Here is a 19,311-nt window from a genome sequence, read left to right on the forward strand (position 1 = left end):
AGTCTAAAATCATCATAACAGGTCCCTAAACATGTCCAAATACTACAAATCTTTGCCTACACTCAGGGGTAGGCAGAGCTGCCTGCACCCCCACTCCTTACTAATGACGTCATCTTGGTTGTTTTTTCAGTTCCGAATTACCTACAAAATGTTCATTTTCATCATTATAAATGTTCACTTTTATTAAATGTTCAATTCTATAGAATAATTATTAAATGTTTAGTTATGCTAGTACGACATGAAATATTCAAATTATTATAATTTTGTGATCGTGTTTCTAGATGACTATTTATAATAGTACTCAAGAGGGGAAAAAAATTCATTTCCTTCTAAATAAAATCAAATGAAATTGTATACCACCAAAAAGTTGAACAATTGGATATTAAATTAAAGAACAATAGAATTCCACATATTTTAAACACAATAAACTTCTTGATCCAAATCGAAGAATTTAAGCTGGTGATATTGGTTCATGTTGCATGGCGACTCCATGCCTTCTTGGTTTCCTTCTTTTTGCCATCTACCTTTTTTCCTTGCTATTGTGTGGTCTAACTCGCTTTATGCACAATTATCTCATAACTAATAAAAACATATTGTATTGGATTTGAGCAAAAATAAATGTTGAAAATGAACCATATGAATATAAACATGGATGAATATAAAACATGGTCGATATGAAAATTAACATCTATTAGAATATAAATGAACATATATTAATTTATATATAAATGAACATATATCAGCGTGAAAATGATCATCTATTAATATGAAAATGAACAACTATTAATACAAAAATAAATATATTTACGTAATTCAACATGGATATGAACATCTATTGATATGTACATGAACATATATTAGTTTGAAAATGACCATGAAAGATCATAATTGATGAGCATATGCATAAAATATATATGTAAATAAACACGATCTTGAAGCTATGAATATGTGCTTGACCATATGTCCGCTTGAGAAAAGACATATATTGAAATGAACATGGAATATTTGAAGAGGATGACAAAAACATGAACATACATTTATCAAAATTTTAATAATTGTATGCTAGTATATATGTGAAATTGTGAATGACCATATACTATTATGTAATTGAAAATCTAGAAAAATAAAAATAAACATTTATCAAATTATTTCCCACTCCAAACTATGATAAAGAATGAATGTTATTAGGTGAATGACTATGTACTAATATATGAGTAAACATTTATATATAAAAGAACTTATATATATATAAATAAATAAATAAAGAATGTATTGGTTTTATTTAATTGTTTTTTACTAGAACTATATTATTATACTTACCTTGATATATTTTCCATGGTTGATTTTTCAATTATATTCTTGAAATACAATCGCAACAAAAAATTAGTGAAACCTATGGTTTATACTCTTCTTCGTTCCAAACTTGAACAAAATAACTTACTCTTTTAAAATTTCGCCTTTATTTTGATGAATTTCGAAGTGAGTGAACAAATTCTTGTGATAGAGGTATGCTTCCTTTATGTTATTGTTGATCATCTAATGATATGGTTATGAACATTTAATGATATGATATTGAATATATAGTAGTAAAAGAGATAGTAAAAGACTGATTATGTGTGAGATTAATGAACATACACATTCTATGCACCAAAAACCTTTAATATTTTTGTTAAATATAATTTTACAATAATATCTACTATTATAATATAGTCCATATAGATTCATCAACATTGACCACTATTAATGCTCAATCACCGAATCAAGTTATTATGATCATTTAGTTTTTTGTTTATGAACATGTTGCTTTCCTAATGTGAACATTTTATATATACTAGCTAGATGTCTACTTCTGAATGATATGATTTATAGTATTATTCAAGCAAACAAAAAAAAATGTTATTTCCTTATTAACAAAATCAAAGTATTTTTTTTTAAACCAATCAAAGTAAAATTGTATACAACAAAAAATAAAATATTGGATATTAAAATATACAATACAATTCCACGCATGTGAAAAACACAAAAAATTTCTCAATTCAAATTAAAAAACTTCAAGCTCTTCTTATTGGTTCATGTTGCTTACATGCCTTCTTGGTTTCCTTCTTTTTGTCGTATTCCTTTTTTATTTTATTTACCTGATACACAAGAATCAAGATATATAAATTATTAGGTTTGAACAAGAATCAGTGTTGAAATGAACCAATTGAATATGAAAATGAACATGAGTGAGACGATGGACACGATCAAAATAATTTTATATGGATAGAGATGAACATATATTAATATATAAATGAACATCTATTAATATATAAATGAATATATATATTTTAGTCTGGACATGGTCATGAAAAATTAATAATTTTTTTTTTTTGACGGGCATGAAAAAATAATAGGTTAACATCAAATTATCTATTCATATATAAATGAACATATCTTAGTTTAGACATGGTCATGAAAAAAAATAAGTTAACATCAAATTATCTCAAAAAGAACATTAACGTATCTCAAAATGAACATCAACTTATCTCAAAATGACCATTGAATTATCTCAAAATAAGCATCGAATTTATACAATTAATATTTTGAATTGAGAAATTATGAAAATATACTCATAATATTCATATAGAATAGTGGTTTCTAATCATTTTAGTTAATCTGGAAATTATATCATCACTAATGAATATAAATTACATAACGCTTTTTCAAGGTGAGCACATATGATTTATTGGAAGCATTAATCACGAAACAACAAAAATAAAACATTAAAAACTAGATCAGATAACTATATCACAAGAAAAAAAAAAGAAACAACAAATTCAATCACATAATTCTATCACAAAGTAGTAAACAATGATATATATATATATATATATATATATATATATATATATATATATATATATATATATATATATATATATATATATATATATATATATATATATATATATATATATATATATATATATATATATATATATATATATATATATATATATATATATATATATATATATATATATATATATATATATATATATATATACATCTTCAAGAGTTTATATATATATTATTACATCTTCAAGAGTTTGAAGAATTCATTCAAAAAAAATTAATTGAAATTGAAGAGTTTATATCTTACAATGTGTTTAGTTTGGAAGGAAAGAAAAAGAAAGAAAATGGGAGTATTTTGTGTGGGTTGGGGAGTTGGGTAGGTAACAGTTTGTGGGTCACTTTGGTGCGGGATGCGGAAGAGTGGGGATGAGGCCATGAGGGGTATAGGTAGATTTGCCTAGTCCAGGGTCTAGGGATAAACTATTATCCAAATACAGGTCCGTTCAGGTCCAAACCCGGACCGAACCTGTTGCATCAGGTCTGACCCAAAACCAGATCTGTTGATTCAGGTCCGATCTCTGGTCCTCAAAATTCTTTAATCCAGGTCCGGTCCAGGTCTCATCCGATTTTGGACCAGTATATAGCCCTACACCTTAATACCTTATAAAAAGAAGCAAAAGTAAAACAATTAGTAGGCCTAGATAGGATAGATTAAGTTCATGTAGGATATGGGCCGAAGACATTATGGACACACATGAATCGTCAGTGGGCTGATATCAAACAGGATGCACTTTTTGTGGCTTGAATTTGATAGAGAGCGAATTTTGGGCCGTTGCATATTGTTTGATATTATGATATTACAGTTATATTTAAATTTGGTGGAAGTTGAATTATGTTTTTGAGGGAATATATGTTATTTTTCTAGTTTGAGATTATAATTAGTTGCATATTATTTCATCAATTTGAGTTGAAAACCTCACACACAATTGAGCACAATAGTCGTTTAACCAAGTAATGAACTACTTACTTTTAGTGCTTAAGTTACTATTCAAAAACATTGTAAGTTGTCCATGTGGATTTATAATTAGTTCTTTAAATTTATTATATAAAATATGAATTGAATAACAAAAGGAAATGAGAGGAGAAGAGAGAAAAAAAAAAAGCATTTTAACATTGCAACCAACAAAACATGTATTTAACAAATGCAACATAGCTAAAAAAATCCAATAAGGTAATAAATGAAAGACAGTGGAATATTAAGCTAGAATAAATTGTGTCGATTGGTAATAATGTTATTCTAACAAACTTTTATTTTCCCTGAGATTTCACTGTTGATTTAGCGTTTTTTTTTTTAATTTTTTTTTATTATTTTAATTTTTTATTTATCTATCTATTTATTTATTTATTATTATTATTTTTTTTTTTTTGTTGCTAAAGTTGTTAGTTTGATACTATAGTAATATACGTAGACAACGTAGTAGTATTGTTATGCAAGTGCATCTTAAAATATTGTGCATCGCTCAAATCAACATCTAGAATACTTTTGCTTGTAATAGTTTGACTTTTATGCATACACCATAACACATATCTTTAATCATAAATTTTAATTATTACAAAACATGAAGTAGTTCATAGAAATTTATTATATACAACACTTGTTTGTATATATTACTACTATGCACGTACTTTTTTTAACCTAAAAGCCATACATATAGTAGTTTTAAATAATAGTCAAGTTAGTATACAATGATACAAAAAATAAAATATTTTGATTTTTTTTTTTTTTAAAAAAAAAGGTACTTTAACAAGAAAGCATACAAAATAAAGCACTAGAAGAAGCAATCACACACTTGAAAGAGAGGTTTATAATACAAAAATGAAACCTTGAAAGCAAGCATCCATTGTTTGACTAAAGACTTTGATCAGAGATTCCCTTATTAACTAAGTAAATTTACATGTTGCATTTAAAATAACCCTCTCATCATACAACTAAGCAACTGTATGTGTGTGCAGTGGTGATCCCTTGGATACAAATATCAAATTAAGGTTTGGTACTTTGCATTGCTTTTATTGGTTCTTGTGCTTTTGCTCATCATCCTACATTCTAACACAAAAATGTTTGATTAATTCTTATATAGTTATATCAAAGTTGGGAACTTGTATTACATTGAATTAGGATATAAAGCAAAAGAGTTCTCTTGTAAGTTTAAATTCAAAAAAAATGAGAAAAAATCGTGAACTTAACATATTTACGAAAGCTCTTTCTCGTATCTCATTAAGATGGTCAATTTGAAAAGTTTTTTTATAAAACGTTGTTTATGCAAACATACCCGGTAATCTAGTCATGGGCGAAGAATAGGGAGTGCAAAGTGCTCTATAGCACAGCACCCCGATTATGAGAGGGCCTATATTTTAGTTTTTTTTTTCAATTCTTGTTTAATTTTTTTTTTTTTTTTAATGCTACAACTCTCAAGAGACTCCTTATTTGTAATGCACAACATATTTCCTCTATTAATCCAAGCTCCCATATTTATTTCTGACACTTTTCATATTCTTCTATCAATTCAAATTAGTATTTTCACAATTTCATCAATTCAATTCCATGAAATTGTAATGTATATTTCTCAATTCCAGAATTTTTGATGTAAAAAGTTAGTTTCAAACGATTCGTATTCAGTAACAACGGCAAAGCATTTAGCAATTAATTTTTATTTTTCATAATTATTCTTTTCAAGCTGCTAAATATCTTCCCAATATATAAGGGTTATCTAATTGTGTATGGCATAAATAATAACAAATTAAAATTTTGTATGTTTTCAAATTATTAAGGGGTCGTCATCTTTTCATTTTAGAACAGGGCCCCTAAAATCATTGCAACGGGCCTGAATTCGGTGCCTACTATACTTCGATTGATTCAGATTTGAGTTGGGTCAAGCCCCTATTGGGAGAAAGGAGAAACCTCTCCCAACAAGTGATGTTGCTTTCCCAAGTATCGAATCCGGGACCTTAATTAAGCTAAAATAGCTCCCTAACCGGTTGAACTAAGCACTAGTTGGTATTAATATTAGCACATTGCACATTGCACATTACCTCTCATTAAGTTGATTCTTTTTTAGACATAGATGCATGTGTTAAATCATATGGGAAGTAATTATTACAAATACAATATTATATTATACTTGCATTAAAATGAAAATGGTATTAATTCCATGAATTAGTCAAACAAAACCTCTGGCACAATTATGCAGCTGCTCGATTGGTTGATTACTTTTTTAGAGAAACAAACAATGATATAATTTCATCATGTAAATATAATTGGTTGCTTGAAATTTGAAACCATGTTCTAAACTTTTTAGTCCGTACAATATTTATCTATGATCGAGATACCCAAAGATTAAAAATAAAAAAGAAAAGTTAGTTTATCAAAGCCAAGTGGCAATAAAATTTTTGAGTCAAACTTGAACGTACAATGGGATAGTACCTCAGTTCACATGGAGATTGACAGTTTAGTCGGTTAATCTCTAGGATTCATAATGATTAAGCAACTCAATAAACTCTTTTTTTTTTTTTTTTTTCAATTATTTTAAATCAATGCTCTTTTAGAAAATAAAAATGTTGATTTGTACTCCATATTATGTGAGGTAAATTGTACAATGAAATCCACTAAAAAAGAGATTATATGTAAAAAAAAATATGTTCGTTCTTTATTGTTTGAATTAACTACGTAAAAAGAAAAAGTTTTTTTTTGGTGTACAAAGGTTGTTGAAAGACATAGTAGAATTTGTTATATATACCCGGATATACCGTACACCAAACTAACCTAAGGTTAGTTTTTGAGGTTAGTTTTTGCTCTTCATTTGATGATAAAATGAAAAACATACATCTAAATGAGAACAAATACTCATGGATGTACGGTACATCCGGGTGTATATAACAACCTCTCAAGACATAGTGGTGTACAGTGCGATGCATGTATAAGAGGGAGTGGTAAAGATAATTTTACTTTCATAAAATATATAAAACCAAAGTATAAAGATCAATAACAAAGAATGAGAAGTAAGAACATTAAAAATAACATAGGAAGTTGGAAGTATGAATTTTTATAAAACTTCTTCAGTAGGTAGGAAATAATTGTTCATTATCCTCATTTTCCCTCATAGTGCAACCAACTAACCAATAATGATCTACACCAAAATGTAACAACCGTTTCTATGACTCAAGCCACCTAAAAAACCTTCCAATTATTCATATCATAAAAGTCAAATCTCAATTATTAGCAAGAAATCATTTACAGAAAATGAAATTTTCTTTTCATCAATTTTATTGGTAGATGAAGATCATATAATAAATGTGTATGTTGGTGTAAAACTATGACACATCACCCAAAAATCTCATAAAAATCACCTCAATAACAATAAGTCATCATGCTTATTGACTCATTGTATATCAATCATTGATAAGGCATTAATATCTTCTTTACATGCCTATCAACAAACGTTAGCTCCTATGATTCGAATAATACGTGGGCATTAATTTTAAGGCGCCCTTGTGTTGTCGACCATATTCACATGAATTTGAAATTGTATCTATAATGAATGAATCATAGTTTCACAACAATTATCATTTACTCACCAAATGTAAGACATCAACAACACAAGGTATCTCTTAAATCACTCACTAGTTAAAATGACATAAAGATCGGATAAAGGTTGATACGGAATATGGGAGACATTCTAAACTCAAGACAAAGTTAGGTTCTCTTTACCGTTGTTCGGGCCTAGTCTCGGGCCATCATGCCCAGCAAGAGGGACTTGATTAACTCCTAGAATCACTCCATTTTCATCAATGATACAAACAGTCTACCCATGTGACTTTGTAAGCTTGAAATTAGGAAGAGAATGTGAGGGGGGATGAAGAGTAAAAAATGGGGCTTTGAGAGTGAACTTAAGACTTGTGATTAACATCAAGATTACGAAAACCAATAAAGGCCAGCTTCTTGATATAAAGAATTGCTGATCTAAACTGTCCTTTATCTTCAACCAAGAACAAATAGTACAATAATTAGCATTAAATTACTGTCAGAAGAATTAATTTTTCAGTGACAGTATCTTCTATAAATAGCCTATTTCTGAACTTTGGATTAGCAACTTTCATAAACACCATAAATAGTAAGCATTATTCAGAGAGATAGCTTGTCTTCTTCTACATTTAAAAAACCTAAAATGGACTCATCCAAACCATCCAACAGAATAAGTGACATTGTGAGGCTCAAGCAGAAGCTTAAGAAATGGAGGATACAAGCACATGAGGCTAAAGTCAATGGTGGCAACACCGACGACAGCGATAGTAGCAACAACAGCAGCAACAATGCTAAAAAGGGTTCCTTAAATAGGAGCAATAGCAAAGGCAATACCTTTATAAAGAGGAGGACGCTTTCTTTCACGGACTTAGCAGCCAACAATGGGATGTCAAGCAAAGGCTTCCTTCCCCTTGATGATGCTAAGGCCAATATCAGCAACTCCGGCAGCAACAGCAGCAGCAGCAGCAGCAGCAGCAGTACTAAAAAGGGTTCATTGAGTAGGAGCAACAGCATCAAAGGCATCAATTTTCTGAAGAGGACTCTCTCTTTTACCGACCTCTCAGCCAACAATGGGATGCCAAGCAACAATGCTGTCCCCAAAGGTTTCTTGGCTGTTCAAGTCGGTGAGGAGATGAAGCGCTTTGTCATCCCGACAAAGTACTTGAGTCACCAAGCATTTAGTGTCCTGCTGAAAGAAGCTGAGGAGGAGTTTGGTTACCAGAAGGAAGGTGTTCTGAAGATTCCCTGTGAAGTGGAAGTTTTCGAGAACATCTTGAAGGCGGTCGAAGAAAAAAACAGCTCACAGGCTAAACAAGGTCTTAAGTTCAGCAGAAACGATGGGATTGTATGTGGTTCATTAGATAGTCAGAACCTCTCTCAATCTCAACATCCCCCAACCTCAATGTGCAGATAATATGTATCAATCTTATTCCTTTCTCCCTTTTTTTTTATACCTCATTAGGAGCAGGAAGAAAGTTGATATATAGAAAATGTGAGAGAGAGCATGCTGACTAATAGCATCATGTCCAAAGCTCATGTAATTTGACGAGTTTAAATACCATTGTAATATGACTTACGAGTTATCAGTTATTGTAACCGAAGTCACCATATCTTATACTTTTGTTATTCTCCAGTCCATATTACCTTTGTATTCTTGTATTGCTCCAGAAATGCAATTGAATATGAAATGTTTGGAAACATTTTCTCCCCTGTATAAACAATTGCAGTCTACCAAAGTAACAAGAAATGGGTTATTAAACCAAAAGAAGTAGAACATAATAAATTAAAAAATCTTTAAAATAGATTCCCCAACACCAACAGCAACAACAATGAAAAAAAAACTTTTTCCCATGTAAAATAACGACTCAAGCTAATTTGCTAACATGTTAGATAACATATATGTAAGTAAACTCAGCACTTATAAGTTTTTAACTGTATGCAACTATGTATTATCATATAGAAGCAATCTCTTTCACAATGCACTAACACAACCTCAATCGACTGCAAAACTAACTCAGTGAACCCACACAGAATAGAGGCATCCATCATGCTATATTATCAGAAGCATGAAGCAAGAATCACAAAATAATGACACTCCAACAATATAATTCATCACTAACGTACCAGAACAAGGTCCTATTCACAATAGTCATAAGATGGACAAATTTGATCTGAAGCCACTCTGACCACCCTGTTCAGTGTTCACAATTTTATATTCAGATACTATGTTAAACTCGTTAACAGGGAAGACTTTCTATGCTAAGGACAATAAGACACCCATCTTTATACTCCAGTTAAGGTGAAAGTCTGATATGTTTGTATATGAAATTGTAGGCATCAATATCTCAGAGGATTTTTATCTGTTCATAGGAAACCACTAAGACAAGAAACAGAATCAAAATTCCATCTACAGTCTGAGGTACTACATCCAAAAACTGTAGTCACATACTCTATTTCTATTATCATATGCAAATAAATTGATTAAAAGACAAATTTCACATTAACATATGTAAACAAAGTTGATTCCACAAAATGCCATATTCTAGAGAAAAGCTCCAATTATTTGTCAATTCGTCAGTGATAAGGAATAAGCCAAACTGGCTTGCAAATTATCCAAGTCCTGCTCGAGAATGTAATGAATAGAGCATAACAAAGCCCCATCCTAAAAGCTTAAACATGATCTAAACATTACTTACAGTTCTAATTTTGCACATAAATATTGACCCTTGTACAATTTGTTTTTAGCATGTGTTAGGAGCAGTTAAATGTGGCTCGAGATCTCGGAGGAGTGTGAATTAAATCAAGCTACCCAACTCCTTACAATCCAATAGCTTTGTGAAGCAAGCATGAATTGTCATTAGATAGATTCACCTCTGGTACACAATACAACATCAGAATTCAGCAACTTCTTGGAAATTGAAGACCGTACATAATATATTCAAAGTACAGCAATATATTCTGAAAGAGAGAGATATGCTAACAGTTTCACCTGCATAGGGTTCTAAAGAAGATATGATCTAGCACTAGCATCTGTTACAGTTGTCCAAACTATAATTAGTTAACAGCTATTAGGATCTCCCTATTTAACACAAAAACTACCGTACAACAGGACCAAAAAATCAGGCATAGAAGAAAACTATACAAACATGAAGATATCGTATCCAATGCGGATCTAACAAGTAGGACAATACTATAATAGCATAATGCGTTCTACAAGTTCCCATAAACCAGTGTAAACAGAGCAACTATAGCATGTTCTCTTTATTGATTCACATGTGCTGTCAAAGTATAGAAAAAATGTAAACAAATATGTAAGGCTATAAGCTTCTGTTTGACTTCAGATCTATGAAATGATATATATATTCATCTGCTTTCGTGCAGAATAATTAACATTATTGTCCAATCAAAACTAAGCAACAGAGCACATGGTAAGTAATTTTACCTGTGGTCCATGTGAAGTCTTTAGTTGACATGAAGAGGCATAAGCATGTAGAGTTGTGCAGACTTTCCGTAACAAGTCCCTGAAGAGTGTACCATGCAACATCCAATGATATAAAAATGTATATACAAAGAAATGGAAGATACTTAGAATAAAACAAACAGTAGAATTATACGTATATTCCTTGAAAACATAATTTTTTTGTCTTCATAGTGGCCAAGTGATGTCTGCTAGCTTATCTGTTATATCCAGGCTCCAGGGAGTTGTGCTAGAGACCTGTGTTAGAATCCCATCTGCGTTTATCAACATAGTTTTTCTCTTCTTCACCTAAAAATACAAAAAGACTACTCCATTCTGTTCCATAAACAATCTCATCATCGCAGTGCTATAGACATGCTGATGAACTAAGCATAATTTCTAAAATCAATGTCATACACACACACACACACACACACACACACACACATAAATCTGCATCAAAAATGTGTTTAGATATAACTGGAGGGAGGAACAGACTACTAAATTTATCACCCAAGGGGTTCATACTCCTACAAATTCCTTAACAACATGAAGTGTAACAATTGTCAAACCAGAAAGGATTTGTTGTAAGAGTTTCATCAACTGTTTCTGCAATTGTGGTCTTTAGCATAAAGATGGTAAATCAAGAAACACAAAATGACTCTTTAAAGCCTAAATTACAAAACTATTACATCAAACTTTGTTAGAAAGAAGCTACACAGATCAAACATGTGAGTGAGGTTGTGTATACTAACGTCCAAGCAGTCCAACAAATAACACTTCGAACAGATATAACAGTTCCCATCATATAGTATGAATTAAGATTTCTCTGATATGCTCCAGGATACAGGCACAAATATGTGAGGAGACAATGTTTTTAAAAACTACTGCATAACTTGCACAGCTGCTCAGGACAGAGGCTTTCCTCAGTTTCCTGTAACAAATTCAAATTTACGAGGAATATGATTGATTGTCATAAACTACACAAAATAAGCACCTGAGCAATAATTAAGTTCCTTGCCAATGTATAATTCACTGAGTAATCCCTTATACTGCAACTTATTCATAGCACAGTCCTAACAGAACCTTTATTCCATAACTCTTTTTTTTTCATCTTAATGGCCGTTACAATTTAGCTACTGAGGTTCTAATATCATTGAAAAGACTTTGCCTGACCATCGCTGTGATCATTTTCAGTCACAATACTCAATACCTTGTCATCAAAATAATAAAAATGCTCCCCACTGATGGACTAACAAATCTAGCACAAGTAAAACACATTAAGTTTCAACTGGATCAATTTATTTGTATGCTTTTGTCCACTAATGCATCCATAATAAGCTGAAATACCAAACGCTGGAAACATCTTTATTTAGCCATTACCTCATGCTTTTGGGTTGTTCACAAGTGTTCTGACATTGTTTCTTCTTTGTTGAGCCATAGCCAAGCTGATAGTTAATCGAACCCAAACTATTGATCATAGGTGACTTGTTTTTTTTAACATTACATTCCACTAATTTCAGTTATTTTCACTACACAGAAAGGTCAAATTGTCTCCTCTAAAACGAATTAATGAAAGATAACTTATCAACAAAAGAACAGTAAGCATTACCAACTTAAAACAGTATGTTGTTCTCACTCTTCTCAGACAAACTTATCGCAGTGATATAATTGTCAATGAAAAATTAACAACGTGGTGCTTCTGTACAAAAAAATGCGTATACAACTGAAATATCCACAACAAATCAACAACAACAACAAACAATGGGTGTGGCAACTCCCTAAAGGAACATAGACCAAAGAAAAAAAATGAAAGCAGCTGATTCTGAAATGAGATACTATTTATATTCTGTATTGCTGGTCATAAAGGAATATTAGGAGAAGAGTAAACAGAACATATTTTTCTGGCCCCCTTCCCCCTCTTCAACCCAAAAATTATAAACTAAGAATTATATTGCCTTAAGCTTATCATCAGCCTTTGTCCCATCAAGTACAGGCTAGTTTTTCATAAGGGTTTGATCCTCAAAATGAAAGCTGCTCACCATCACTCTGATCTGGGAATGTAACACATTTGAAGACTTTACACTTCGCACACAATATGTATCCAGTCTGCAAGCAAAATTTGGTCAAACAGTCAAATGGCAATTCCAAAAAAATATTAACAAGTACACATATATTCAAAGCTATAAAATGTATGCTAGGCAACACAACAGCTATGGCATCCTTCACTAGGACGTATTTCACGTCAAAAATTATTATTTACGTTTCAGTCAGACTGCTTCTGAAGATTTAGAAGACAGTCATCATCTTAATTCCTAAGTGGGAAATAGAGTCTTAGGGAGGAAGAAGACAAAAACAAGTTAATCTGAACAATATATGATAGTTAATTGAAATCATGGCCTTGGTAGACTCTCAGCCAAAAGGAGGAAGGTATTGAGGAAAAAATTCCCTTGAACCAATTTTTTGTGAAAACAAAGGCTAATATTCCAAGCACTTTATATCTTCTCATAACAATACAAGAATAACTTAATAACAACATACTGCTCCCTCCTTTACAAAGACCATTTCCTTTAGATAAGTGTTCCTGAACTACCCTCCTTCGTCCTTTCACCACCTTACCTGCCCCCACTCAACCCCTCTGTCTGTCACCTCCATGGTATATCAGAGAGGAAAAGAAATATAGATCACTGTATATTTTTTTAACATAAAAGATGAAGAGGAAAGAAAGCACATTTAATTTGTATTTAAATCATTTCAACTTGGGAGTCCATCAAGAAGGAAGAAACTACTTCCTTCCCTTCCCCATTCCAACCTAAATATTATCTAAATAGTAACTAGTTCCATCACTCTTCCTTGCCTTCCATGTCTCATCTCCCTGCTCTTCCTTACCTTCCATTTCTCATCCTCCAAACTGAGCGTAGAAAAATAGGCCCAAAAGTAAGGCATCAAATTAAAATAAAAAAAAAAACAGTGTGATCCTGTGAGAGCATTTTTACTTACTTATAAAATGAGTTGAGATACTGCTAGAAGAGTGAAGATACAAAGAGGTGGGGGAGGGAGTGGTGACTGATGTTATAAGCATGTAAGATATTGGGCAATCCTTCATTAATGGCATCACTTATAGTCACCATTTTACTTTCTCATATACTTATTTCGTATGAGACACTAATCAAAAGCTAGACATCATGGATTATGTATTGCTGTAATCAGCTAAAAACATCTCGAGTTGTTTTAACATGGTGATATAGAAATATAAATCACTTACCGCTTTACATGATGGACATCGACGGTAGATCTTATTTGTTTGAGACTTCACATTAGTTTTTTGTCCATTGCAGAAATCACAAAGTAGCCATCCTGATCCGTTGCAAGGTTCACACAAAATTTCTACCTTGGATTCCTAAACAGTTTAAGTTAGTTTAATAATAAGGATCAGCTCAGCAACTTTTAAACTAGAAGGTAGAACTTAAAGAACAATGTAGCAGTATAGAGAAATATTAATTAATTAAAGAAACAACAGGTACACAGCTCAACAGAGACAACATACTTTCTTATAATGTAAGCAAAGTGCAGTAACTAGAATGTTTACATTCTTTATGTTACAGATGTTGAATGAGAGTATGAGACCGATGGGTTTTGGCCCTTATCTCAATTTACTTCCTCAATTTTATTTATTATTTATTATTATCTATTGTAGATAAGATGAGAGTTCCGTAGAGTGATCACTCTTCCTTTGGCATCAATGATTTGGAGTAAAATGACTTATTATCTTATAAAGCAGATAATAAACTTTGAAAACAGCACTGATATAAGCCTACAATAGTTCCATCCTCAAAGAATCTCCAACATTTTTCTAAATGAGTAAATTTTAAAACCCACTTTGAAGCCATATAACACATAATAGTCATATAGAGTACAGTACAACACAGAGCATTGAGGTGTAGATAGTTGTTAAATAATTTCTGAATAAAATGTCAAAATTTCATTCACAAAGAGTGCACACAGCTGGGTATGATATTTACCCATCTTTTTGGAAAGCACATGCTAATCCTCCACCCAATCCAACCCCACTCCTATAGAAATAGGGTTCAAATTTCGAACTAAAAGAAGCTTGTCAATGAAAATTCATCATAGAACTATTTTTTGTTCTTTTTCTTTTTCTTTTCTAACCCTAGTAAGCACGAGTAATTTACTTCCTCCGTTATTTTTTAAATGCAACATATGGAAGATTCAATTTAGATGCATCCCTTTCCTCTTTAGTTACTGAATTTTCTCTCTCTCATATCACATGGGCCCTCTTTTTTCTTTCTATCTTTCTCTTCTCCAAAAATTGTTTAGGAGTCGGTGATTTTAATAGTGATGCATTTGAAAAATGAATAAGTTTTGTATACATCCGGTGTACAGTAATTTACTGTACATCGAGGGTCACTTTTTATCAAGTTTAGGGCCACTTTTACAATTTTTTGGGTTACTTTTATCAGTAAAGCATAAATACTTCATAACTTTTATTTATGTCAGGGTAACTTTTATTCATATTAGGGTAACCTTTGTTCATTTTAAGGGTAACTTTATAACGGATGTTCAATATTTATTGTACATCCGATTTATTTAAAAGTTTGTCTTGAAAAATATAGAGGAAGTATTATTTTTACCACAAAAACTTTTAAATTCACAACCTAAGAGTTATGCTGCTAGAAATACTTGTAGCAAGGACTTTGTTGATACAGTAAACCCAAAACAAACAAGGCTACACAATTCATTTGCAATACAAAGAATCAAGCCAGGTTTTATCATTTGCTGTGATCTTAGGACCTATAAGACTATTCACCATCATATATAGTCTGCTCTACAAGTATATCAATTCTAGAAACCTTTTGATTCCAGAAAGCATCATTCCTGGCTCTCCAAAGATGATACAAAACAGCCAATAACTGGTGATATTAACATCATTTATAGACTTATTTCCATTCAGAGTTTTTGACTGTTCTCTGCCCATCAAATCATCCAACTTAAGTGTTGATCAGTGTAAAAACTTGTAGAATGCATTCCTTCCCCATGATTGATAAATGACATATCCACAAACCATGAAACCAAAATGATGCCATGAAATTGATAAAATGACAAATGAATTACAATTTCTTCCTTTTTCAAATGAATAAACCTTATGATTAAAGCCAGAAACAGTAAGCACTTGAGAGCCATTACTTCCCTAAGCAAAAATTCACTTACATTTTAACTAATTGCAGTATATCTTGTAAAACAAAGGTACATTTTATCCAAACCAATGAATCCAACCCACATATCCCGATACATTTACAAAGCACAGTTTAATATTACATAAATCCACCAGCATTTGCAATTCCCTTGAGCAAAGCACTTCGAGTGAAATATGCATAAGGCCACAGAAACCCTTTCTTTAGGCCCCGAAAATACTAATCCTATTCAACAGCTTAAGTACAATATTCATTCTATTTAAACAATACCTCAAAATTAAATTCTAACTGTAAGCCTTTACGACAATTTCAAGCCACTCTCGAGAACACCACCACCACCACCACCACCCAACAATGTTGTGTCAAGCAATGAAGCAAACTGTACTTACAAAATTTAAACAAATAGCTAGTACAATTAAAATTTACACATTAATCCAATTTCAAAAGATCAAAACCTTCATTCATAAGCAACCAAAGCAAATTTCACATGTTTAACCATAATTCTTGGTGTAGCATGTATAGTTTCAATGCTTCAATTACATAAAGTTTGAGAGAGAAAGAAAGAAGAGAGATATACCTGTTGTTCCACTTGCTGAACAGCTGAACAAAACACTGGCTTTAATCCCACCACCCTCTTTATAGATGAATTTGAAGATGATGGAATTTTTGGCAAGAAATTGAGCTTCACAGTTGGCAAAAGACCTGCCATTGTTACTCCCATCAATTCCTTCAAAATCATCAAATACCAACCAATACTAACTGCTAACGTTCACATAAAACCCCCCGCTAAAAATCACCCTTCTTCACCTTATTCACCACATTGCCACTCTGATCCCACCACACAAAACTCACGAAAAGTCAAGAAATATTATTCACATCCGAGATTCATCAATCCCACACACATAATCAGTCAATTCACCATTATTCGCTCACCACATAGCCACTCCGAACCCACAATTTCCCACCACACAAATAATTTCGAGATGGATCAATTTCACGCACATAAACTGTTAAGCTAGACATAAACACTAAACCGCCACTCCAAATCCACTATTTCCCAACCACAAATAATAAAACTCATTAGAAGTCGAGAAAGTTTAAGTTAATATCCGAGATCGACACACACACGAACATTAAACAGCTGGCTCGAGACCTCTACGGCTCTAACTCAAAACTCATCCCACATCATTTTCAACTCTTCTCCTCTCCTCTCCCATGGAAGCTCGAAGAAGATACATTTTCTCTCTCCTCAATTTCATCATCATCCTTCATCTTCCTCTCTCAACTCTCTCTCATCGTTCTCTCTCCTCAAACCCTAACCCATGGTGCGATCGAAAAACCCTACCGAATCCACAATCACTACGATCCGATCAACTAACGGTCCTCATAAACGGTTATTCGGAGCTCCGAATCTCACTCCTGAGCACGATCGCCGGAGTTTACGCAGCGTCGCCGGTGATCGCCGCCGTCGTCGTACTTTGGGGGAATCCATTAACGCCGGCGGAAACCCTAGATTCTCTCTCCTCGAATTTCTCTCTCCTCTACTCCGCGGGTGCACCTGTTACCGTGGTCCGTCAAAAATCCAACAGTTTAAATTCGAGGTTTCTTCCACGCCGTTGGATTAGGACACGTGGCGTGCTTATATGTGACGATGATGTTGAGGTGGACCCCAAATCGATTGAGTTTGCGTTCAAGGTTTGGCAGGTGAATCAGGACCGTTTGATTGGGTTGTTCGCGAGATCGCACGGTTTGGATTTAAGGAGGAAGGAATGGATCTACACCGTTCATCAAGATCGATACTCGATTGTGTTGACTAAGTTTTTGATGTTGAATGTTGACTTTTTGTATTTGTATAGTTGTGGGAGGGAGGGGTTGGAGGGAAAGTTTAGGAAGTTGAGGGGTGTGGTTGATAAAATGTGTAATTGTGAGGACATTTTGATGAATTTTGTGGTTGCCGATGTGACGGAGCGGGGCCCGCTCCTTGTGGGGGCCGAGCGTGTTAGAGATTGGGGGGACGCGAGAAACGAGGTGGTTATTGGGAAACGAGAAAAAGAGGTCGGTGTTGGATTGAGCGGCGTGAAGAGAGGCCTTGGAGAACATCGAAAGAGGAGAGGAGAGTGTATAAGAGAATTTCATAAGATTTTAGGTAGAATGCCATTGAGGTATAGTTATGGAACCGTGGTTAGCCCGATTAACGAGCAAGGGTTGTGTGAAAAAGGAGGAAAGTTAGTTCCTTGTGACCAACAAATTTTTGAATGAAATTAAACTATGTATGAGTTATGTAGTTATGTGTTATTACACTTTTACCTAGTAAAGTAATAAACATACATTAGGATAGTTCGTAGAGGTTTAACTTTAAAAAATTCTTCTAAAAACAATACGAGTAAATAGATAAACATAAAAAGGGAAGATATGTAATGTAATCTATACTTGTATTAAACAGTTTTGCATTAGTTAATTAGTTTTAATACCAAAACACAAATCCATTGTGGCTTTCGGAAAATCTAAAACTAAAAAATAACCTTGATGTGGAACACACCCTAACTCCCTAAGATAATTATGTCAAGGGGCAAATGGGGATACAATAATAATGTGTCTGAAGCAAAGTGGAACTCTCTTTTAGAAAGGAAGGAATGTTTGAATGTTTCCCATGAATGCCAACAAACAAGATTTTCTACTTATATGTCATGTACAATTGTACACAATACAAAACAAGATCTTGGATGCCCTGTGTTAACCTCGCATTCCAACAAGCAACAGACAAGTCACAAAAAAATTCATGTTACCCACCATAATGATGGTAATATCACAGCTATACAAAACACAACCCAGTGAATTACTTCTTATCAGAAACAATTCCGACATAACCATCTCCAACCAGAGTAGAAGCCTCAGCTTCGAGCTTATGTCGAAACTCCTCACACTTGACAGCAATCTCAGCATCAGTATAGCCCTGTTCACTTAGCTTGTCCTCCAAGATCACAACCTTAAGCTCAATTTGACGCTTTTGATCGTGCTCCAAAAGCTCCTTATTCGCCTTCTTGTTAATACCACCCATACCCTGATGAGGGCCAAACCTCAGGTTTCCATCTACAACCACGTTCGACGTACCCCCTAATAAAAAACTTGCTGGTTTGCACATGGCCATTTGTTCCAAAACCCCTTAGCGTCTGTAACCCAATCCCATTATACATCTTGAATTTCTTGATTCAAACAAACTACTGCAA

The 19,311-nt window shown here is 32.9% G+C and overlaps 3 protein-coding genes across 3 annotated transcripts; 2 read left to right on the top strand and 1 right to left on the bottom strand.

The window, feature by feature from the left end:
* The first annotated feature begins 7,625 nt into the window (after window positions 1–7,625).
* LOC145595983 (uncharacterized) lies at window positions 7,626–11,857 on the top strand. Its single transcript, XM_081652410.1, has one exon. The coding sequence runs from the start codon at window positions 8,058–8,060 to the stop codon at window positions 8,826–8,828; it is 771 nt and encodes a 256-aa protein (XP_081508536.1). The 5' UTR covers window positions 7,626–8,057; the 3' UTR covers window positions 8,829–11,857.
* An 834-nt stretch (window positions 11,858–12,691) lies between these two features.
* Window positions 12,692–16,965, bottom strand: LOC145595984 (uncharacterized). Its single transcript, XM_081652412.1, has 3 exons — window positions 16,662–16,965; window positions 14,137–14,271; window positions 12,692–12,980 (listed from the first exon to the last, which is right to left on the bottom strand). Exons 1-3 carry the CDS (start codon window positions 16,821–16,823, stop codon window positions 12,894–12,896), a joined length of 384 nt encoding a protein of 127 aa, XP_081508538.1. The 5' UTR covers window positions 16,824–16,965; the 3' UTR covers window positions 12,692–12,893.
* A 253-nt stretch (window positions 16,966–17,218) lies between these two features.
* LOC145595982 (glycosyltransferase family protein 64 C3-like) lies at window positions 17,219–18,488 on the top strand. The gene has a single exon (XM_081652409.1). The coding sequence runs from the start codon at window positions 17,300–17,302 to the stop codon at window positions 18,341–18,343; it is 1,044 nt and encodes a 347-aa protein (XP_081508535.1). The 5' UTR covers window positions 17,219–17,299; the 3' UTR covers window positions 18,344–18,488.
* The last annotated feature ends 823 nt before the right edge of the window (window positions 18,489–19,311 follow it).

Source organism: Chenopodium album, chromosome 19, assembly GCF_948465745.1.
Source record: "Chenopodium album chromosome 19, dcCheAlbu1.1, whole genome shotgun sequence".
Classification (NCBI taxonomy): domain Eukaryota; kingdom Viridiplantae; phylum Streptophyta; class Magnoliopsida; order Caryophyllales; family Amaranthaceae; genus Chenopodium; species Chenopodium album.